At 31.9% G+C, this 24,576-nt stretch overlaps 1 protein-coding gene across 2 annotated transcripts; it reads right to left on the bottom strand.

Annotated features, from left to right (window-relative positions):
* Positions 1 to 820: 820 nt before the first annotated feature.
* LOC143237160 (vezatin-like) lies at positions 821 to 23,868 on the bottom strand. 2 transcript variants are annotated; one of them, XM_076476109.1, is made up of 7 exons: positions 23,209 to 23,868; positions 19,509 to 19,611; positions 13,308 to 13,533; positions 6,391 to 6,602; positions 3,300 to 3,424; positions 2,458 to 2,538; positions 821 to 2,160 (listed from the first exon to the last, which is right to left on the bottom strand). In XM_076476109.1, the coding sequence occupies exons 2-7, from the start codon at positions 19,594 to 19,596 to the stop codon at positions 1,540 to 1,542; spliced, it is 1,353 nt and encodes a 450-aa protein (XP_076332224.1). In that variant the 5' UTR covers positions 19,597 to 19,611; positions 23,209 to 23,868; the 3' UTR covers positions 821 to 1,539. The 2 variants fall into 2 exon arrangements, with proteins under 2 accessions (XP_076332224.1, XP_076332225.1); XM_076476110.1 differs by having other exon boundaries at positions 19,509 to 19,564; positions 23,209 to 23,344.
* Positions 23,869 to 24,576: the final 708 nt, after the last annotated feature.

Genomic DNA, 24,576 nt, shown 5'->3' with positions numbered 1-24,576 from the left:
GCTTGGGTGGCCAAACGAACTTACTCATACTCGACAGGGGTGCTCTGAACGCACGACGATATAGAGATGAAATTCTGGAACCCATTGTGAGGCCTTTTGCCGGTGCTGTCAGCGATGTGTTCATTCTCATGCAGGTTAACGCACGAGCCCACGTTGCCAGACTGTGTATGGACGTCCTTGACGAAGAAGGAATAGAACCATTTGAATGGCTCGCCAGATCTCCAGATTTAAATCTGATTGAACATTGTTGGGATATGTTGTTGAGGCGAGTTAGTGAATGCCAGCACCCTCCTAAGAATGTATAGGAACTCTGACAAGCCCTGGTAGGCGAGTGGGCTGCCATATACCAAGATAACATTGATAGACTGATTCGAAGTGTGCCAAATTGGTGTCAGGAGTGTGTCACAGCCCATAGAGGTCACACTAGATATTGAATGTTGAAAACATTTCTTGAATAAACGCATGTAAACTGTTTAAAGTATTGTTTCTTACAAGATATAGGTTTTGGTGATATTGGTCATTTTTAAAAACTTTATTTCTCCATGTTTTACCGTTCATCACACATTAAAAAATGGATACAGATGAAACTGAAATGAGGGAAATTACCTAAAAAAATAAAAATATTATCACATTTGGAACACTGAGATAAATTATATAAGAAAACGTACTTGTTCCTTTAACTGTTTTGAGCAGTTTATAACTTATTAAAAGATCTTCTCTCTGATTAATCAACATCATTTAACAAGTGCTAGTACTGAAAAAAAAAGCAATTTGGTTTGTGACTCGTGGAATAAGAAAGAAAGACTGAGCTGAAATTCTATTTTTACACAACTTTAATTTCAAATTTTAAATGGTCAAACTAAAAATAATTTAATTATATTTACATAATTTATAAAAATAAACCAGAAAATATGTCACTTGTTTTACCTATAAACTGCTCTAGCAACATTAAATACATCAACATTTCAGACAGTAACTAATGAAATACACTTGCATATCATTGACATTTTAACAATCCAATGAGTATTTACACCTTAATTTAAAATACATACAATGTTACATATTTCAGAATTTATCTTAAGTAAAAACGTGCTAACAAACCCTAACTCTCTAAATACCTTATGCACTGTGCTTCCATCCCTTATCCTTCATTTACTAGCCTTATAAAATTAAGAACTAACAGCAAAATTTTAGCAAATTATTTTCAAAACACTGCAATAAATATGAAATCGGTACCTCAGTTTCAATGTTATTTATGAATATTTAAACCAATAAATATAATAATTCTCTAATGCTAACAAAATCTACCATCAATCAGAAATTGATAAAAATGCAGTAAAATGTGATTGCACATTTTTATCATAGAACTAATAACTATCCAATGAATTCAGTATTTTTAAGAAATAAGTTATGAAAACAAGGGAAAATCACACAAGTTAAATATAAAAAACTAACTAAGATTTTTCTTTTTCAAAAATTAAGTTAGCAATTTAGAAAGAATAAGCTATACAGCACTTCATTAGATTTTCTATTTTGTGTTCAAATATTTTCATGATCACTGTTTTCATTACTATCCTTAAAGCACTCTTCACTCTCTCCCAGAACAGTTTGAACAGATAAGCCAAACAGTTTAGAACGTTCAGCTGCCATAGCTGCTACAGTTTTAGTAAAAAACAGATTTCCATCTGACACACCTGGCACTTTTAATTTTAAAATGTCATCTAACTTTGAATTTTCTTTCTCAGGCAGCATACCATATGAAGGAGAAAATCCCTCTGATTTACAATCATTAGTGGTGAAATCTGAATGAAAGTCAACACAGTTACCCTCCACATTCTGTTCATTATTTGCAAGATGCTCACAACTTTGATCCTGAAAATATTTACTTTTAGTCAATTGCTTCTTTTCAATACTACAGCTTTCATTAATGATTTTGTCCTCCCTCTCCACCTCATCTACAGAGCTTTGTAGAACTACAAAATTTTCTCCATTAATGACACCTTGATGATTTGATCTGTCAGGAAGAGCATTGTCACTTTTTTCTGTTGCTAATGGATCATCCAATTCCTTTTGTTTGCAACCCTCTTTTCTTACAACAAGCACAGAACAAAGTTCTTTAAACAATCGAGCTGATGCTTCGAGTTCTTGTTTCTTCTTTACCTTCAAAACCAGTGTAATTTATTTCTTTAATATCAATCAATAATTCAAACAATTACAGAAGCCATTGCAATTTTTATTTGATGGACTAAATATTTTTTAACATTTGTGTTGTATACACATTTGTTTACAATTTAGTGAACTTATTAAATATACATATGAAGAAAATAATACAATTTTTATTTGTTTATTACTTCATATTAGCCAAGCATAAAAAATATTTTATTGGACTATTCACACAGAGTCGATGTTTTGTTAAAGTGAAAAATATCTCACAAAAAACAAGTGAATAATAATTACCTTGTCTTGTTCTGAAAGGAAGCAGCTACCATGAATCATATCATGAGCTGTCTCAAACTCATCATTATAGGCTTCAAAAACCTTAAAGTAATACAACGAAACATTATTTTTGTAAAAAAAAACAAAATAATAATTTTTCAAACAATAAAAATATCAAGATTGATAATTAAAACAAAGCTGTACATATGATATAAAACTACACTTCTTGAATGAATTTATATTTATTATTCATTTAAAATAAAATATTATAATATCTTTTAAATCTTCAATAAATTATATTACTACTAGGCTCCATGTAAATAAAAGTATAAATCAATTAGCATATATTAAAACTACCCTAAATGACTTTGCCAAGTGTTAAAAATAACTAGCAAGTAATAATTTATATGTATAATCATTTATAATAGATATGTTTAATGTCAACTGCTGATTTTAGAATTTTTGAACGAAGAAACACAATAATTATCCGTGCATAGCAATGCTGTTAAGACTAGAGGAAAAGCAGTTAGTCGACAGCACCCACCATTGACTCTCAGGCTACTTTGGTCATATAAAATGGTGGGAATTGACAGTCACTCTTATAGCATATCTAAATCTTTAAAGTGCTGGGCAACTTTTTGCAACAATGGAACATAAACCCTGACCCTTCAGGTTCACAGTCTTGGCCAAATATTCAGCAATATTGATAAATTTAAACAAGACTTTACCCCTAAATAATTCTGTGAATAACTTACTGAAAAGAACTAAACACAGAAATCTGGAATGAAATGAAAACAAAACTGAACTATCCTTTTCAAGTGAAGTAAAATAACTGAATGATACTACAAATAAATTAAACACACCTGGTCTTCAATCATGGGATCACCAATATAAAAACATGATGGTGCTGAATCAATTATCTCTACATTTTCTTTCCTTTGTTTATTATTATGAAGACTGGAATCTTGCATGCTGGTTTCCAAGTTAGCTGTACAAAACAGTCAACACAAACAAATGTTGTGGGTTTTATCTATCTTGCAGAAGCTAATATTATAATAACTTAAAGCTAAAGCTTTAAGACAAAATAAAAACAACAACACCTAAAGTATACTCATTTTGTTCATATAAGAAATAATTGGAATGATGGAATATAAAAGGGTCAAAGAAAGGTGTAAACGATAAACTTGAGGTTGTAGTTACAGGTGGTTCTCTAACAAGGTATGCGGACAGGATGGTCTGTGGGGTAAATAGGAAGAAAATAATTAGATTATGTTATCCAAAGGCATGGGTGGAAAATACAACTGACAGAGCAAAAGATAGAATAAAGAGAGCCAGAAGAAATACAGTTTTTTGTTGTTAATGATGTAGTGATAAGTTAATACTGATAAGTGCAAGGGATGGAGAAAGGCATTTAAAAAAAAAAAGTCATAAATTGTGCCAGAGATACTGCTAAAAATTAATCATGGAGATGAAATTAAAAGTAGGTTACTCGGGCTGGATGCTAGGTTTAGAATAATGTGTGAAGTGGAACAGATTGGACTTGTGAGATCAGTTTAATGGAAGAAAGGGGCTTCATAAATTGGATGGTTTGCATTTAAATATAGTATGTTTAGATTGCTTGCAAGGACTATTAGCTCAGTTTTAAACTATGATAGACAGTAGTGAAATCTAAGATAAACTAAGTACAAAAAGAATGAGATGTACAGAAAAGTTTAGTATAGGAAATAAGTATAGAAGTAGTTTTAAAGATAAAGTTAACTGTTACTACTGTAATGCTAAAAGTATAGGAAATAAAACATTTGACTTTCAAGCATCGGTAAAAAGGTAGGATTTTGATATAATGGAAATAACTACAACATGGTTAAATGTAGATGATTTTGACAATAGAAGATTCTTTGAAATACATGATTATAGGTTATTTAATAGAGACGAGACAAAGCAGTAAAGTATGAGTTGCATCCTGATGAAGTTAATCCTTTTGCGCAGTTGGCGACCACAGTCGACTTGAAGGCTCAGCGCGACAGGCAAACTTCCTTTATTCCTGTTATTCTTATGTATTGAATTTAACATATATAGTATTGGGTACAATCACTGAACATTTCAGGGACTTTTGTTGAGTTATTGCCAAGATATTATGCTTTTAGTACTGATACCGTAATTAGTTGAAGTATCAAACATATATATTCAACACCATCCAAACATTAAAAGTTGTTATTCAGCACCGAAAGGGTTAAGGATATCAAAGATAATATCAAGGAGATTGAATCTACTTGGGTTTCTATTAGCAGATATAAAGAGAAAAGATTTTTAGTGGAAATTTGTTATAAACCACTAGAAGATACTGATGAAATTAGTGAGAAACTTTACAGTGAGATCAAAATTTCAGTTGCCAATTAGGTCATAAGTATGGGTGATTTTAATTTCAGGCATGCTACTTTAGGTTTATTTTTAACTTTTAATATACAAATGGTTGAAAGGATGGTAACCAAGGAACACATGGGTGCAAGTGATCATTGCTGTATTAGGTTTGATATCTTGCTTCAAATGAAGATCAGGAATAATGATATTTTGGTTACATAGTTCAGAAAAGCAAATTTTGAAGGGATAAAACAAGAATTGACTTGCTGTGAATTAGGCAGCTGAGTTAACTGGAGACACTAAACAAATGTGGAAAATTCTTAAAGAAACATTTTATATATACAAATAAACATATTCCTTATAGAAAGAAAAGGATGGCTGCAAATAAAAAATAAGATTAGCTTACAAACAGTATAAGACATAAAATTAATAAAAAGAAAAAATTATAAAATTTAAACTGACTGTATGACAAGAGATTTAGAATAACATAGAAGATCAAGAAAATTAGTCAAACAGGATATTAGGCAGTTAATCTACTAAAGTCATGATTCACACAAAGATCTCCAAAAGAAAAAAATTCTGAAAACAAGTAATGTCAAACAAGAAGTAATAGTTTAGCAGAATGGAATACTTGCATCATGAAAGTATGTCACACTCTTATTCATGTAGGGTGAAGCTTGATGATTCTCATGAGAGAAGCAGTGGAACCATTCAATTCTAATGGAGTGGAGTTAGAAAACTTGTGGCATGCAAACAATACTTTATTCCATATAGAGGGCAACATTCAATGAGAATAGGTATTTATGTGAGAAAAAGTAATGTACTGTATCAGAAATTGATATATAGGATGTTTTAAAATATTTACTTATAAATTGAGATATTAACTACTGTATAATACTAAACTTTGAATTATAACCTAAAATTTGATACCATACCTACTGATATACATTCATAAAATAGTAATTCAATATCATTTTGAATGTAAGTCTACAAATGTGATCACACAGCCTTCAACCTCTAACCATAGAAAAACCCATCTTAGTAGGTTTAGTAGTATATTTACAAATGGGGTAAAAATAATGTTAAAAATAAAATCCACTTGTCATTAGGTACATGCTTATTTACCAACATGAACATAAAAAAGATGCACATTTTTAGTAGAGTCTGGCATCGAATTAAATGTCATTAAAGAGAAAAGTAATGGTGCAAAGGAAATAATCTTGATAGATTTCTGTTGTATGAAGAAAAAACTGTAAAATTACATTACTTACCTCAACGAAATATATGAGATTTTTCAATTTTTCCATTTTGTTGATGCAAGACAATGATTTAACAAAACTGTCAAATACATGAAAATACTATTTCTAAATACATGACATACTTTTTAGTAATGTTGAAATTTCAAATTTACACAACCTAAGTACACTCAGGTTAACAAATTAAATAGCTGCATATATTTCTGTATATTATCTATATAAACAAAGATGATATAACTGAATATAAATTTAATTATTGTTTTCCAACTTCAGTGTTCAAATTTGAAATTTTTGAGTCAAATAAACTGATAACCAAATCCATAAAAATAAAGTATCTTACAATTCATTTTAATTCCAAGAATCTGTTTAATCAGCATTTGAGATTCAGAAATACAGTCACTGCTAGCTTGTATCTCTGCTGACACTTCATTTAAACAACCATCCATCGTATGCAATTCATCATTAACTAATGACAGAAGAGATTCACTCTGCCCATCACTTTTGACTGATTCCTTATGAACTTCATCCAGATGTTCTTCTATTGTCTTCATTCTTTTTTAACAACAAAAAAAAAATATATATACAGTAGTTTCATGCAACTGATATATATGGTTTTAAAAAGATTGTAAACGTACATTAAACAATGAAATGAAGACTCTGTATCATCTACAATATTAAACATGATCATTGTTTTTCCTTAGGACTAACTGACTGACTTTCATTTCCAAAGTTTTTTAACACTCATTTTTTTAAATTTAGAAATGATCTATGTAGTTGTATTTTATGTAAACAGACAATAAATGATATGAAAACAAGAGAAAAATTAAGTATCTATTTCACTTATTTAAAATATTTCACTCTGTCAGACCACACTCATTCAATGTGCTCACAAATAGCACAGCTACCTCACATCAGAGGTTGTATAAACATACTATCTGAAAGATATAAACAAAATACATACATAATAAAAAGGTTAAATCAAAATTCAAACAAAAGTATTTGAGTGACATCCATAACCTTAAAATAATACTGTTACTTTTTGCTTCATTTTAAACTTTTTCATATGACTCAAGTCATAGTTATCACTATATTATAAGTCCCAACAGGTCAAATAATATTTTAATCTTTAAATGAGTTTAGTAGATAATACTTGATCAATTTACAATCTTAATTTTCATAATCAAAGTAATTAACAAAAATCAAATCCAATTGACTGTCACATACTTTCAAGCAGAATAATGTGTTTCGAAATACATCCTGAAGCTTTCAGGCACTCAGTGCTTCACTTTTACACCTGTATATCACTGTTTACAGATGATAAACATGTAAAAAATAAAAACAGGATCACCTATTCATTCACTCGTATAAAAGGATTCCCTCCATATCATCCCATAATAATCAAAGAACTCATAATTAACCTGTGTCAGTAGCTTTGAAAATATGTAGCAAAAACTGCAATAATATCACAAAATCACCACACATGCACAAAATGCTTCTCACAAGAAATAAACATTGCTATAGCACCACAGATTTACTAAGTGAGACTCACATCACAATCTCTGGTATCCAATATGAAATATGAAAGTAATTTTTTTATATTAGGGTTCTATTTATATAGGGACCAGATTCTTTACAGAAGGTGCCTCTGATTTGTTGGTAATCAACTCAAACAATTAATGAACAGCACACAATCCACTTGTTTTAAAATAACATATTCAAAACAAGTTAAACATATGCACAAAATTTCTTTATTTTATAGGTTATCACATTTATATTTAAAACTATATAGTGCTCTTTTCATGTCAAAGATCCGTTCAAACTAGTTTAGTTACTTTAAAACCCAACTGACAAGTATTATTTTTATGTACTCTGTTTTTTACTACACAACATGTGATATATTTACTTACAATACCCTGTGAGTTAGCACAGTTGTATCTAGAACTTTAATTAATTGTCTCCTTTTCATCAAAGCCCACACAGGCAGGTTCAATTACTTTAGAACACCCTTTCACAGGGCAAATTATTCTCCTTTATCTCTGTTAAACTGTAAAACTTTTTTCAGATTATCACCCATTATGATTAAATTAACAATCACACAGTCTAATTTAATTTCACTAGCTTAACTTGCACTCTGTGCAAGTAGCTTTGAAAGTATGTAGCAAAAAACTGAAATATTATAACAAAATTACCACACACACATATAAAATGATTCTCACAGGAAATGAATATACTTGTATCTCTGCTGACAATGGTAATTTCTAAGAAAAAAGTGTGCTGGACTTTTTTTGTTTAATTTATTATTGTTTTGGCTTGTTTTTGAGTTAAAATAACCAAAATAAAACTAATCAGAAGTTGGAATTTGCTGTTTTAACGTAGTCATTCCTAATGATTATGCTTATTTAATTTCATTAAAATGTAATTATTTTCACCAATATATATATATATAAAAACACACAAACATTTCTCAACTGAAGCCTAGAACTTTCTACAAACTATGAGACCCTGTGATGTAACAATATTCATTTAACGCAATGAGAAAAATACAGAATGTTCAACTAATGTGATGCCAATTCACAACAATTGAACTGCACATATAAGATACAACTCATACTGAGTTATGTTACAAAATTTGTCATAACTATTGTCTTTAAAATAACTTTAAAACACTGTCTTTATGAAGACTAAGTAATCATTATGCATTAAAACATAAAACAAACTAAATAATAACTCCTATACTAAACAGTCTCATTCATTCAACATTACTGAAGTTGTGCTTGCAACTACATCAAATCATACACCTGTATGTGTACATGAAATATTACCTGACATCAAACCCTCATGTTTTCTGATTAAATGAATGTGCACAGGGTTGGTGCATTGGAGAATAAAAGCTGGCTATAAATCAGAATTTACAGTGTATACATATATACATAGAATGTGACAAGCTTTCAGTAAAACAGATATGCTTGTCATACACAAAAAATTAAATGTATTACCAAAGTATTTGTACTCAAGATTTGTCTGTAAATTTACAATATCAGTTTAAATCAGCCTTTTACAAGTTGGTGTGCAAGGTAATATTCATGTAAACAATGCAAACACTTCTTCCATCATACATTTTGAATATCATACTTGCATAGGTTCTAGAAACTCCAAAATACTAATCTAGTTTTTAACATCCTTGAACTGTCACTAAATCAGCAATGTAGGGTAAAATACATACAATGTTGAATGGCACTCTAGAGGTCTGGAGATGCACACTTTGATCCCTCCATGCATATAGGGTTAATATATCACTGTCTCTTTTTATTAGATAATTAGGTAGTACACTAAGTACAAAAACCTAAATATTTTCACTTTTTTTATGTTAAGGTCAGGGTAACTGGATGTCACTTGTTATCATGGATAGTACTAGATACAAACACCAATATCTATTTTTTAAATTATTTCTTTATTTTATATTTCATTATGTATAAACTACTAACTAATTTATATCCTACTACTCAAGTGCTAATTTGCTACCACCTTCAAGGAAGTCTTAAGAAGGACTGTGTTCATGATGGTAGCTTGGATTCAATTCCAGACCTTCTTGATAGAAAGATTTGTACGTTATCCCTCATCTTGGGTCTCACCCATTAGGACATAGATCAACTAACTGTTCTGAAATACTTTTTAAGAGGAATACATGTGTTTTGCTAATTTCTATGGTAATTTGACTTCATGCTTCTAGTTAGATAATTGTAAATGGCTTCTATTAGCTGCCTTTATCATGTACATTATTCATTTCCCATTATTTTCATTTTATTATATGGTCTCTTTCTGTTGCATGGTGAGCTATTGGAAATAGATCAGTATTACAATGCTTTATATGTCTATTTTGCTCTCCAGTTCTGATTTTTGTAGGACTTTCTGCAATGCATTAGAGTCCACATTCCCAAGGTATATTGTAAATGGTTTTTATGTATCTCCTATGCATCCAAAGATGATTCAATACACACTAATAGTGATCATATTGTGCTATGACCCTGAAAACTTCTGACCACTGTTTACGTATCTTCAACATGTTTACAGAAAAACCTTTAACATAACTGAAAAGAGCTATGTGTTTTTAACTTCTTGCTTCTTTTTGGTACTTATCTACTCTATCAAGCATTCCAGATATAAAGTAGCACTTTAGATAAATGTTTTACTTCTTCTTAACAGTTCTGTATTACAAATCTCGTTCATTCTGGAAGCTAGATAGTCTAAAATGTCCATCTTCACACCAATGGGATGGGTTGAACTACTAAACTGTATTTGCCAGAATTCTGTATAACAATATATAGTAAAATGGAATAACACAAAAATATTGGGATAAGAATCACACACAAGAACTAAAAAGATTAAGATAGCATATGCACAAATGTCAGTAAAAGTGTTTTAAAATAATTGATTCATCTCCTAACAAGGAAGACCCTGGACAACTTGGTAGCACTCCAGTCTTAATATTTAGAAGACCTACAATAGAATCCCTGCCATTAGTATCAGGACTACCCTGACAACAGTAGTAGACAAGAAGCATTAAAAAAAAAGATACAAACTAATTACTATATAATATCTAGTGATAAAACAATTAGTTAATAATTAAAAAAACAGAAAGTCTCGACAAAATATGTCTGACTGATCTCACTTATTAATCATACTTTAAACACTGTAAACTCTACAGTAACATTCAGAAGATTCAATTTCTAATGTATATTCACAACAAACGTTTTGATTCATATTTTAACCAAGTTCAAATTTTCATGCTAAAATTATAACCACTATTATTTATGGGGTTTTATTCTGTATGTAATAATAATCATATTTCTAAGAAAAAGAAATAGCTCTATAAACACAAGATGTAAAATGACAATAGTTAAAAATTTGTAATTATAAATGGAATCATTAAGTAATAACAATAATACTATGTAACAAAATTTTTACTTTTTCTTGTTCCTGGGCAGAAAATTTTATTTCCCAATTGCTTATGCCTAAACTAAATGAAAAAAGACCTATTTTTCTCTTTAAACTTTGCTTTTGTGATCTGGGTAATGAAATTTTCAAATTTACCCATTTTCCAGAACATTCCAGGTAGATTCAGTGCTGATTAGCAAATAGAGAATTTTCTCAAACTGACAAGAATTTTCAAGAACTTTCTGGAATGTTGTACAACTTACAAGAATTTTCAAGAACCTTTTAGAATTTTCTAAAACTTTTCACAGTAATATATATACAGGGGCTCACCACTCACCACTTCAGTTTAGTTCTAGCTGCCTAAGTGAACACATAGACCTATCTGATTTTATAAGAGATGGCATCAAGAAGCTGTAAGCATTCTCCAGATGCCTTCTGCTATGTATGTGGCCAATTTATCAAGAAGAGTGAAAAAGTACTCTGTGACAGTGACTCTGCTAAAATGTGTGAAGCCTGCAAGGCATATTTCAGCATGCCTGTCGGGGATCAAGACAAATCCTGGGCACCTCGTTTTACCTGTAAGCACTGCAAAGAAACTCTAAAAGGTAAGATAGACAATGTTTGCTTGCTTGAATAGTAAAATTTTATTTAGACCTTTCAAAATTTAAATATCTTTCAATGCACCTCAAAGAGGAATACAACAGCATCAAGACCTTGCTAGAAGCCTTGAAATATGATGGGTATAGTTGGTAGGTTATCGGAGACTTCAAAATGGTGGCATTCCTGATGGGTCTCAAAGGAGGCTTCACTACGTTTCCCTGTTATCTTTGCCTTTGGGACAGCAGAGACACTGCAGCTCACTACAACAGGAAGCACTGGCCACAACAGACCAAGTTCTCTGTGGGGAGACACAATATCAAGTGTGAGCCACGAGTGGACCTCCAGAAGGTGTTGTTCCCACCACTGCACATAAAATTGTGTCTCATGAAACAATCTGTCACAGCTCTTGATAATGAGCCTGCAGTTTTCAAGTACCTTCAAGACTTCTTCCCTAAGCTGTCTGAGGCAAAGGTCAAAGTTGGTGTCTTCACTGGACCACAAATAAAGAAGATCCTGGAGTGCAGGAAGCTCAGCAGGAAGGAAAAAAAAAAGCTTGGGGCAGCTTTGTGTCAGTGGTTTGGGCTTCTTGGGCAATCACAAGGCCAAAAGGTATGTGGAACTGGTTGAAGCTCTGGTGAAGAACTACGGCAAAATGGGCTGCAGGATGTCCCTGAAAGTCTATATCCTTAATGCTCATCTTGATAAGTTCAAGGAGGATATGGGAGCATACTCAGAGAAGCAAGGTCAGCACTTTCACCAAGATATACTGGACTTTAAACACCACTACCAAGGAGCATATAACAAAAACATGATGGAAGACTATATTTGGGGGCAGATACATGAAAGTGATTTACATTACAGTCACAAATCTAAAAAACTAATTACTCCTAAACATTTTTGTATAACTTTAGTATAAATACATGTAAATGAAAATGAGCAGATTTGCCAATTTTTACAGAGAAAATAGGTTAATTTCTAAATTTCATTATCCAGGTCACAAAAGCAAAATTTGAAGGAAATAATGGACATTTTCTGTACTTTTACAACATAAACAATTGCAAAATAACACATACTATTCAGGAATAAAATTTGTGTTACATAGTGTAATATACATAAAAAAGATGTGCTCTTAGCTACATGGAACAAAAAAACACTTTGGAAATGATAATCAGTGACCCAGGGTTTTTGTTTTTTTGTATCTATCACTTTAAAAAACAAACAGGAAGGTCATAATTATGTATTAATTTGTATAATATTTGTCATATTATGACAACAGAAATGCTTTCCATTTATCTTCAGTTGTATCAAACTGAATAAAATATTAGCAAAAGAAAAGGAATATTATCTTCTGTGACCTTGAGGAATGGTTTCACAGTTATGGTCAACCTGTAGCTCTTTGGCAAGATTGAGTCAAATCATGAATATGACCATAAAGAAGAGTTCACAAACATCAGATCTATACAGTAAAGTTATCAACTGTGTAACAGCACAAAGATTTCATCTGGGAATGAGTAAAGAAATTTTGCTAACTTTTTAATCAAATTAATCTTTTAAAATTCTGGCTCACAAACATATAACTGTACTACTTTTTGTATTTTTGTTTACAATATTTAAATTGTTTTTGAAAAATATGTACTATGCTGTACTTCCAACTTTATTATACTTTTATACACATATCTACATTTGTTACTTAGATCATAAAATGAAAAATTCTAACTATACCTCAGAAGAGCTGCTTGAAGATGTAAGATAAGGCTGTGAATTGTTATACAAAGGTTTTTCACTGAAGAATGTTGAGATTCATAAGGCTTTCTTTCTCTTTCTGAGGCCTGAACCATTTTCAGACTTCTGTGGTAGTGGTGAGTTTTGAGCAATACATTCAGAGTTTCCATATTTGAAAGGTACAATTTTTCAAGCACATCTGCTGTGGCCTTCAACCTTATCAAAGCTAAAATATCAAAAGTCCAAGAAATTAAATCAAATGAAATTGAGTGCATCATCCTACATGTGCCTAATAATACCTTCTTAACTCCTTCAATGATATAGGAATACATATGTATACGTATAACCTTCTAGCTCAATACCAGGGACATATACACATACAACCCCATCTAAAGTAAATTCAATGGTACACACACACACACATTCCTGTAAAGTTATAATTTTTTATACTAAAAATGTATTTCCAACAGGTACTTTTCTCCATTCACAAGATTAGTTTCCAATTTTGTGCTTCCCTCCACACCACCCTGTTGAAATCTTTGGCTCTTATGCAAATCATCATGTATTTTCTCTCCACCAATAGGAGGACACTACTTTATATTATGCATGTGGCTCCCTCTATGCATTACTACCAAACCAACACTTTGAAGTTTGGCAGAAGATGTAAGCACCAGAAAATTGTGGAGAGGAGAGCAGGAAATGTGATAAGAGGGAAGTACCAATCAGAAATACATTTTCAATACAGAAAAATTATAACTTCTGATATGGTACTTTCCTGTTCTCACAAGATTAGCTAGAATCCCACACAAAAAAGGAGGATGGACTGGTGCAAGGAGAGTGACATCAACAGCAAACAGATTCAACCAACACTACTCACACACCAAGAAAAGAAGGAAATATGCCTTAAGGAACAGGCTAAACAAAAAGTATAAAGCAAATGGGCTCAAATGAAGATAAAGTAAGGGAATGAAGTACCATGTTAATGTCCTAATCCAGAAGAACTGGATGCCTAAATAGCCAACATATCCAGAAAGAGCAGATCAAATGGCAAAAATGGAGGCCAAAAAAACGACCTTGCAGTAACTAGAAAAACAGAAAGTATGGATTAGGGCTGCCAGATGTATTTCATTACCAAGATACCAAAGACCTCTTGTCAAAAAACCATACAAGAAACTTGAAGATACCAGTAACTGCAAGAAGCTGAGATATCCTGAGCCAGAGCTCAGGTACAAAAAGTATTCCAACTCCACTGAAACACTCCATGAAGGAAGGACAAATGGGATAAACTAAATGAGATGCAACCTAACATAAGAAACCAGATTACCTCACAAGGGATCAAACAAAAGCCAGGCATGAAGAATTAAGATGTAAAGTGTGGGATTCAGAAGTGGCAACTGTAGCTGACAAAGAAAGTTTGGGAATGAAGGAAGAGGGACAGGAGGGAACACTTACAACTGGGGTAACCAAGGAAACCATGGATGAGTGGACCAGTAATGAGCAATCAAAAAACTTTGCACAGAGTAGTATGAGTATGGGACATTACCTGATAAAATAGTCAGATAGGATAACCACAATGGAACTTATTTCAGCAATCTTGGATGACAGCATCTATAACTGAAACCCAAGGATGGAGAACTGAGGTCCAAAACAAAGGAAGCTGTTGATTGAGGGAGTTGCAAATGGAATGGCATCAAGAATACCTCATCAATCACATCACTACCAAAAAACAAGGGGAGAAAGAGACCGCTCTATCAGTCAAGCCCAGTCTGGTTGAGAAACATAATTTGCCACAAGGTTGAAAACACCTGGTATGTGAAATGCCATCACATGAATGTGATGATTTGGGGCCCAAAAGAGAACATCTAATGTTAGAAAATCCAAGGATCTCAACTGATGCTGTCTCGGTGACTGATATAAGCCATCACTGTTGAATTGTTGGAATGGATGATGACAAGATAATCTCTGGACATGAGAAGAAATTGATCCAAAGCCTGAAGAGATGTATCCATGAACAGATATAAATCTGGCCATGGAGGATAAAGCAGGAAACCCACTGATGTATGAACCTTGTCCAGTCACCATCAGAGATTGTCCACAAAGTAGAAAGGAAGGATAATAGGAGCATCCAAAAGATCCCGAGCAAGGTTCAATTGGTTGTGGAGGATCTACTGAAAGGACCATATATGAGCCCAGTCAAAGAGTATGAGAGGAGTCAGACATCACATCCTAAAAATCAACCTCATGAGCAGAAAATGAAGATGCATAAAATGCATTCCAAACAGCCAGTTTCATAGAACAGAGCCAGATAGAAGAAGATTGGACCCAAATAAGATGGATGTTGAAGAAAACATCTAAATGAATTGGGTACTAGGTAATGTATAGGAAGGACTTCTCCAATCTGATCAACTGGCCCACCAGAGCAGCTTTGAGAAGAATTTAATGAGTATGACAGGCCAAATCCTATTTGGAACAAGCAAAAGGAAGCTAATCATCCATATAGAAGTGAAAGTGCAATCCAAGGATATGAAGATGTATAGCAAAGGTCTGCACCACCCAACAGAAAACATATGGCACCAAAGCCAGTCCAATGGGTAGGGTACAAAATGTAAACCCTACTCAAAGATAAGAACAAGACTGCTTCTATATGGAAAAATATGCAGATAAAAATTGAAGACAGTCATCTTGATTATCCAAAGCCCATTGAATGAGATGAGACAAGTCAATGACAAGTTTCCAGTGCCTTGTCTTTTTGGGATCAATAGCCTGTTATGGGAGGAGGTCTAGCACTGCTTAGAATAGATGCTGACAAAACAATGAATCCCAAGACACGTGGGATAAAGGAGGAAGGGTCAGAAAAGGTATCAATAATACCTTCCAACAAAATGTAGTGAACCCAAGGAAGTAAAGAACAAACAAATGAGAATGATGGTTTGGTAGTGGTACATAGAGGAAGTCACATGCATCACATGATAGTAGTGTTCTTCTGCAGGTGAAAAGATGACAATTGATAATTTGTATGAGGGACATGTTGGAATATTTTATTCCAATAGGGGGTGCCGAAGGCTTGTGGCAAGCATTATATAAAAGGTTTGCATATAGAGGACAGCACAAAATTGGAAAAGTTAATCTTGTGAGTAGAGAAAAATACTGTATCAGAAGCAGTGTTTCTCAATAACTGGTTCACAAACTGACATCATTTCATGATATTTCACAAAACAAAGAGAATATTTATATGTAAATTAAAATAAATTTTTCATTTTACTTGTATTTTAGTGACCTGTAATAGTTTATGGAAGCAGCAAGTCATTTTGTGATATCAAAATGGATGAAAAACACTGCTCTAAAGCAACACTCTGGGTATACATATACGTACCTACCACATTCTAAGCACTCTCATAGGCACACACACAAATATATATATGTCAAAACACTAGAGCACTGCAATAAGTAAACACAAATATCTCCCTCTACAGCTCTGCAATGGGAATATTTTACTATAATCGAGTAATGGCATGGCATTCTATATATCAATATACATGACTGAAATAATAAACACAATGGTGCCATTTGTTGTGCTGAAATACAACAAATTTTCAATGCCAAAAGTGGTGACTGAGGCTTATGAAATGTAGCACCATCAATCAAATGGCACCACAAGCCATTTCCATAACAAAATTTTACACCTTAGGTATTCAACATTCAGACCATTAGAAAAATAATTATGGTACGTTAAATATTTCTTTATAAATGAAAACAATTTTTCGATAAAAGAACTCTCCTCACAACAAGAATACAACTTTCACTAGGAATTGTGTGTAAGGCTTTGACCTTTTTTATAGATGTAATTGTTAAGTATAGTATTAAAAATTGGAGTTCTTAAAAAAAACTAATTTTTTTCCAATAAACAGCATCACTTTTAATATACAAAAACATTACAGTTTATATAAGTAACATGTATGAAAGAAACTTTTGAGCTCTGTACATTGAACCATTCCGATGCAACAAGTAGAGTATGAGTAATGAGTGCAATCCAGTACAAAATAACAATTAAGCTTATTCTTATAACTACTTTTATACTGATTTTCTATTCTAAACTTTCCTCTACATCTCAATTTTGTTTCATTTAGTTTATCTTTGCCCTCACCACTATCTAGTCCTGGTTTAAAACTTCCCTTACAGTTGAGTCAATAGCCCTTGCAAACATGCCAGTACTTTTCCCACCTAAGTGTAAACCATCCATTCCAAAACATTCCCTCCTCCCAGTGAACTGATCCCACAAGTCCAGTCAGCTAATCTGCTCATCCTTACACATTAATTTCTGACTAGAATTTAACCCCAATGACCAACCCAAAATTTCATCTCCACAATTTATTCTTTGCATTATCTTTTACACAATTCATTTACAACATTTATCTTTAAATGCTTTTATCAATCTCTTGTACTTATTAATTAGCTCCTCTTCCATATATCATTACCCATACCAAAATTGTATCATTTCCAGTCCCTTTCATAATATCTCTTGTTCTCTCAGTTTTGTCTTCCACATGTGTCCCAAGGTAGCATAATCTAACTCTTTTCTCCCTATTTACCCCACAGACTATTCTATCTGTACACCATGTCAAGGAGTCACCTATAACATATTTAAGTTCATAATCCATATCCCTCTCTATTCCTTTTGTTTTCCCTTCCTCCACTGGTACCTCTTCTACATAAACCAAGTGCTGAAATATGCTGCTCAACAAAATAGGGTTTTTACAATTAAGTTCACTATTTTTACTCTAATACTACCTTTTCTAACTTGCTAAATGTCATTGTCCATCTTAGCTGATGCCTCCCTTGCATGTTAAAACTTAAACTCCTCTTGAAGTCCTGCTATCATCTCCCACACTTTATATTTATACTTATCTTTATCTATTTCTTCAACTTTAGTTAGGATAGCCTTAAACATTTCCTCCAACCTGCAAACTTTACATATAAATTAAATATCCTCACTAACAGCTTCCTTAAAAGTACATAGTAATACAGAGTTTCCAAATAAAACTTATTCATTGCACCTAACAAACTTGGAATGCTTAACCCCCAAACTAGTCCAAACCATTGTATTATTTGTAGAATTAAAATAAACAGTAATACTATGATTAAGAATGTGTAAGCTGTTTTTAACACTGTTAAGTCTAAGTTTAACAATTAACTAGTTTTTAGAGTGTATTTATTGAATAACACAGCATATTTAATTTGTCTTATAATCTCACTGAAAGCTGAATTATACCCAAGACTAAAGAACCATTAGGTATACTAAACATAATCTCACATTATACTACACATTACACTCTGAACATTTAATCAAAAGCTTCTATCTACTATTTCAGTCCTTAATCTTACTAGTTATTTTTTGTTATCCAACTCTAATTTCTAAAGATAAAAATAATAAAACCAAATATCATTAAAATATACACAATATTTTAATATAAGAACTTAACTTTCTAACATCTTTCTCTTTCAAATAGTACCATCTGTACATTACAAAAATGTTATTTGAAAAAAATTATTAGATAATGCCAATTAACTCACAGTCAAATATTTTACTCAAAAGGTATATTTCATCAAGAAATAGTATTAATTTTAAATCACTCTTCAAGGTTTTACTTAACTATCCCTACAAGTCAAACCTATCCAACCTAGTCTACATCATAGGATGTTATACATCTTTCACTACAGAAATGGAAAATCAAAGTTTACCAACAATAAAGGGTAATAATATCTCACTGAATAATAAATAACAAACATGTTATCAAATATTCAAAAGGCCCGGCACGGCCAAGTGTGTTAAGGCGTTCAACTCATAATCCGAGGGTCATGGGTTCGAATCCTGAACGCACCAAACATGCTCACACTTTCAGTCATAGGAGACGTTATAATGCTAAGGTCAATCCCACTATTCGTTGGTAAAAAGAATAGCCCAAGAGTTGGCAGTGGGTGGTGATGACTAGCTGCCTTCCCTCTAGTCTTACACTGCTAAATTAGGGACGGCTAGCGCAGATAGCCCTCGAGTAGCTTTGCGCAAATTTCAAAAAACAAAACGAACATTCAAGAAAAAAAAATATTTCTTAACATTACCCATTTCTCACATCATGAAAGTTTTAAGATTACAAAATATAAACCCATTTAATTAATTCTTATACTTGTGTTTCTAATTCTTACCAGATTCATTAGCTCTTGATGATGAAAGTGCATCCTTCAAGAACACAAGACTTAATCTGCAAAAAAACTCAGACTGTTGCACTCTCATAAGCTGATGTATGGCCTGTACAAACATAGAATACAGGATTAACTTAGTTTGTTTTTGTGTGTGTTTTAGCACAAAACTGTTACATTTAATAGTGTTCATTTCCAGTTACTTATTAAACTGATGATACTTGATTGTGTCAACATGTCTTCCTCTAATATTATATGATGCATAGGCAACAATCATTTGGACATGGAGACAAGTACTATCCATCCTTATACATCTACAGTACTAGTATGTACTGTTTTAAATTTACAATTTTAAAATTAATTAATTAAGTTAAATTACAATAACTGTATCATTCTTCTAACTGAAAAAAAAACAATATACATGATAGTAATTAGCAGCATAGGTCACATAGATTAATCTACCATAGGTACCAGCCATGTTCCCAAAACTTGGAGCCATTTTGATTCTCAAATTAAAAGTGAAATATTTTCTTAGGGCACAAATCCCCTCCATTATTATCACAAAATAAACTTCAGCCACCATAAATAAATTAGATTCATAACTTCCAACAACTATAATCTGTACTCTTTAAAATTTTCTTTAACCTCAGACAGTGAAAAATCTAAAGTTCAAAAGCCTGAATACAAACAATGAAACAATAAAAAAAAAATTTCTACAGAAATTCATTATTGTATTTAAAGTGAAGAAAGTAGTATATATGAGGTATGTGTTTGTATGTGCTCATGATATATCACTAGTCTATATAATGAACTTTAATCAAACTTTTGTTTCAGTAGCTGGCAAACCAAATTATGGATAACACTTTCCTGATTCATAGAAACTTAGCTGAGATCTAAATTATAATTTACTTCTTGAAACTCAGAAAAGAGTGAAGTTATCAAGTGATGTTTCAAGTTTTGAAGAATCAACTATTAAGTGATGTACAAATAATCATGACATGCTCACTACACATATTCCAAACAAGCTTATGCTAAATGTATATTCAGTACTGTGTAAAAGTGTTAGGACAAGGGAATATTTTGTCATTCTTTCCATTTTATGGGGCTAATTCTTCCATGCCAATACAAACTGTAAATTTTAACACTATGGTAATTTTTCACTGATCCCTATTGGCAATTCAATGAGTCAGAATGAGAATACTTATCATTCATTAAAATTCCCACATGCTTGTAATAATGGGCATGTCATAAGGGTTTTGCTAGAATAAACATACTGATCAAATTTAGGATCTGAAATAACTGTTATGGTACCCCATGCAGTATCTTAACTATATAAAAAGAAGCTAGCATATAGTACTGGTAAATTTAATAGCACCCCACAAATAAATCTTGATTAAAAACAGTGTTTAACACTGTATATTAAGTTTTGCTTTCATGCCATGGCCCAAAAAACATAGAGGATTACCAGAAGAGCACAGAGTTCACAGAAAAGCTTTACATGATGCTGGTTGGACTCTCTGACAAATTAGTGAAGACTTGAAATGCTCTCCAAACATTGTGAAGTACACCTTAGATTATAAGAGCAAGACAGGTAAATTTGAAAATAGGAAACAAAGAGGCAGAACACCTAAACTCAATGATACTGATGTTAAGTATCTTCATTTACAAAGCCTTCAGTACAAAAAGAAGACTGTCACTGATCTCAACCATGAGATAAACAACCATGTACCAAATGATACAAAAGTATTCAGACCTACAGTATCAATAAAACTCAACAAGAATGGAATATTTAGTTGTGTATCAGTTATAAAGCCTTTACTTCAATATTCAAATATTGTCAAGAGACTGAAATTTGCTAAAAAGTACAAAACCTGGACTGTTGATGATTGAAAAGAGGTGTTATGGATGGATATGCTCAAGTTTGAAATATTTAGTTCAAAGTGTAGGTTGTACATACAGCAGAAGAAAAGTGAAAGATATTTACTTTAGTGCATAGTACCTACCATGAAGCATTGGGAAGGCAGTGAGATCACTTTGGAGTGTCTTTCTGCTGGGCAACAGGATATATTTGCAAAACAGATGGAATAATGTACCAGCGCAATTACCATCAGATACTGATACATCATGGCATACTCAGTGGTTTGCATATTATTAGTAAAGGATTTTAATGCCAAGAAGATAAAAATGACCCCAAACAGTCATCCAAACTATGCATAAAGAATTTAGATAAGAAAGAAACTATTGGAATCATTCAAATGATGCAATGACCACCACAGAGCCCCAATCTCAACAACTGAGCAGATCTAGGATTTGACAGATCAAAAACTTGACATCTCAAAAGTTACTACCAAAGAAAATTTATGAAAGTGAATTAGAGACATATGAAGTAAAATCCTAAAGATCACTATGATTTAATAAGTTGCAACAATTTCTGAAAAACTGTCTGCAGTTATGAAAGTAAAAGGGAGACCTATAAAATATTAACTGTAATTTTTTTTGTAGTAGTAGTGATCAATGAGTACTGTTTTTGTTGATGTACAAGGCCATGTGAAAGTGCAAATTTTTTATAAAAATATTACACCTGTGCAATCACTCCAGGAAAGTCTTATGCAAAAAAGTAGATAAAGACTAACAAGAGAAAACAATTTATATTTTACTTACCATTAGATTAATATAATCGGTAGGTAGACAGGTAAGTTATGGTGTAAAGTGCTGGAGTATGTGGTTAGACATTTTATATGTATTTAAAAAATTAGAGTAATGTAAATGAGTGAAAAAATAAAATTTAAATAAAAATATCCTTGTTTTATTTTTGTGCAAGAAGGTTAAAAATTAAATAGAAGTGAAAATACTAATGGCTCATAAAAAAAGATAAATCAATATTGTCTCCACTGTAAAACATCAAATTCAAAAATCAAGGTAAAATAGGTCTGATAGTCATAGTGCTGCTATAAAAGTACAATATGAGCAGTTGTATCTTGAACATCAAAAAGCATGCACACTGGTAGTTAAACCTCTCATACAAAAAAAATCTATAGTCAATATGGAGCCTTGTTAAGATAACTTCCTCTTTCCAGTTCCTATGCAAACTAGACAACCAGACAACATAAATGGCTCTATCAGGAAAGGCTGGTTGTTACTTCACTCACCCTAAATTGATTGCTCACAGGCATGAAGCTTAACCTTGATGACAGGAATCAATACAATTTGTGAAGTATAATCTACTGAGAAGTTGTATAATGTAGTATCTCCAACATAGTATTCTACTGAGAAGTTGTATAATGTAGTATCTCCAACATAGTATTCTACTGAGAAGTTGTATAATGTAGTATCTCCTTTTCAGATAACCAAATGTATATAAAATAAACAGGAATGAAAATACTTGTGATGGTGTGGTTGAAAAAAAAACAACAACAACATAGTAAGAACTTCACACTACAGAACAACACATTACAAACCAATTTGTGAATAACCTAACACCACTGAATCAAGGTAAAATAGCTTGAACAGTTAGTATTGAGATTTCTAATTACACACTTTAATATAAACACATTTTAAAATTTTCATATTTTATATAATTATCACATAAAAAGGCTGTATTAAATAAGTAAATTATAATTTTATTTTTACAAGTTTATACTCTAACCATTTTGAGCAATAAGAGTTCCCATAGCTTTTAACTAATGTAAATAACTAACAGCCTAACCTTCAAGGATGACACGCAATAATTTTCTGTCACTTCAAACAGTCCTGAATTATCAGAATCTGAGTTTTCCTGGCACAGAAGTGGACCAAATTCTTGCAAATCTGTAGCAGCTATGTAACACGAGTGCCCATCTAATTCTTTCTGTAATGGTACTGTATATCAGCATTACAGTCAAGCAAATAATAATCTAGGAATTGTTAGACATGTTTCTAAAATATGTATAGTCATAGAAGAAAACATGTAATACTAAGTAGTTTGGATAAAACAAGTATGTTATTAGTTTTTAAAAAAATATTTTGATTCTTACCAGTAAAAGTATACTAATTAGAAAATATCACACACTAACTTCTTTGCTATATAATTATACATACACTATTATGTTAGTGATCACATACAATAAAAGAAAAATAAGCTACTTCATGGAAAAGACAAACTTCATTTCTCGACTGTTTTAAATTAACAAAAAAATGAAACTGGTTTACAGATTTTTTACAAAAAAACAAATTATGTTATTTCTATGGCAACTCATTTTGTTTTTATGTTGCTGCAGAAAGACATTCCGTTCTTCTGTTTCTTTTTCTTCCAAACAATTTTCAATTAACCACCATTCCTTCATTTTCTACATACTGATTTGAAACTTGATAGAGTTATACCTTGGTCTAATGAGATTATATACCTTTTTTTTCACGTTTTTGATTTAAGACTTTCTAAAGATTTTATAAGTTCAAAGTTCAAACAACCTAAAATATATATTACAAGCTTTCATGCAGTCATATCTAAAGCAATCAAGATGAAAACTGGCAAAAATATAAACTTTCATGCACCCAACACACTGACATACAAAATAGTTGGATTTACCCATTTTGAGTCTTCTTAATGGGGAAGGAGTTCGTAAAAAAAGCATAATTTTGTGATTTTTGATCAATCACTCTGTCATAACGATTGACCAATTTATATAGGATTTGGTACAAAGATACCTTTTTACAGCTCTTGCACAATGATATAACAAACTTGGTGGGCATTTCCATTTTTAGTAATTATGGGGGAAGGCCATAAAAAGTATAATTTTAGTGTTTTTTGATAATTATTCAGTTATATTTCAGAAAATTACATGAAATTTGGAACAAAGATACATTTTTACAGGTCCCACACACATATGTACAAAAATATAGGATATCCAGACTTTTGGTCATTTTAGAGAAGTGACAAGGTTAAATAAACCCATAATTTTATGGATTTTGGTCAATTACTTAGCTTTGTTTTGACCAATTGACGTAGAATATGGTACAAAAATACTCTTTCCAGGTCCCCAAATACAGATATAGATAATTATGGAAATTTTGTCTTTTGCTCAATTTTTCAGTGAAG

Source organism: Tachypleus tridentatus, chromosome 13 (genome assembly GCF_004210375.1).
Source record: "Tachypleus tridentatus isolate NWPU-2018 chromosome 13, ASM421037v1, whole genome shotgun sequence".
In the NCBI taxonomy this organism is placed as follows: domain Eukaryota; kingdom Metazoa; phylum Arthropoda; class Merostomata; order Xiphosura; family Limulidae; genus Tachypleus; species Tachypleus tridentatus.
The sequence above is the reverse complement of the archived record's forward strand: the minus strand, read 5'-3'. Positions and strand labels throughout refer to the sequence as shown.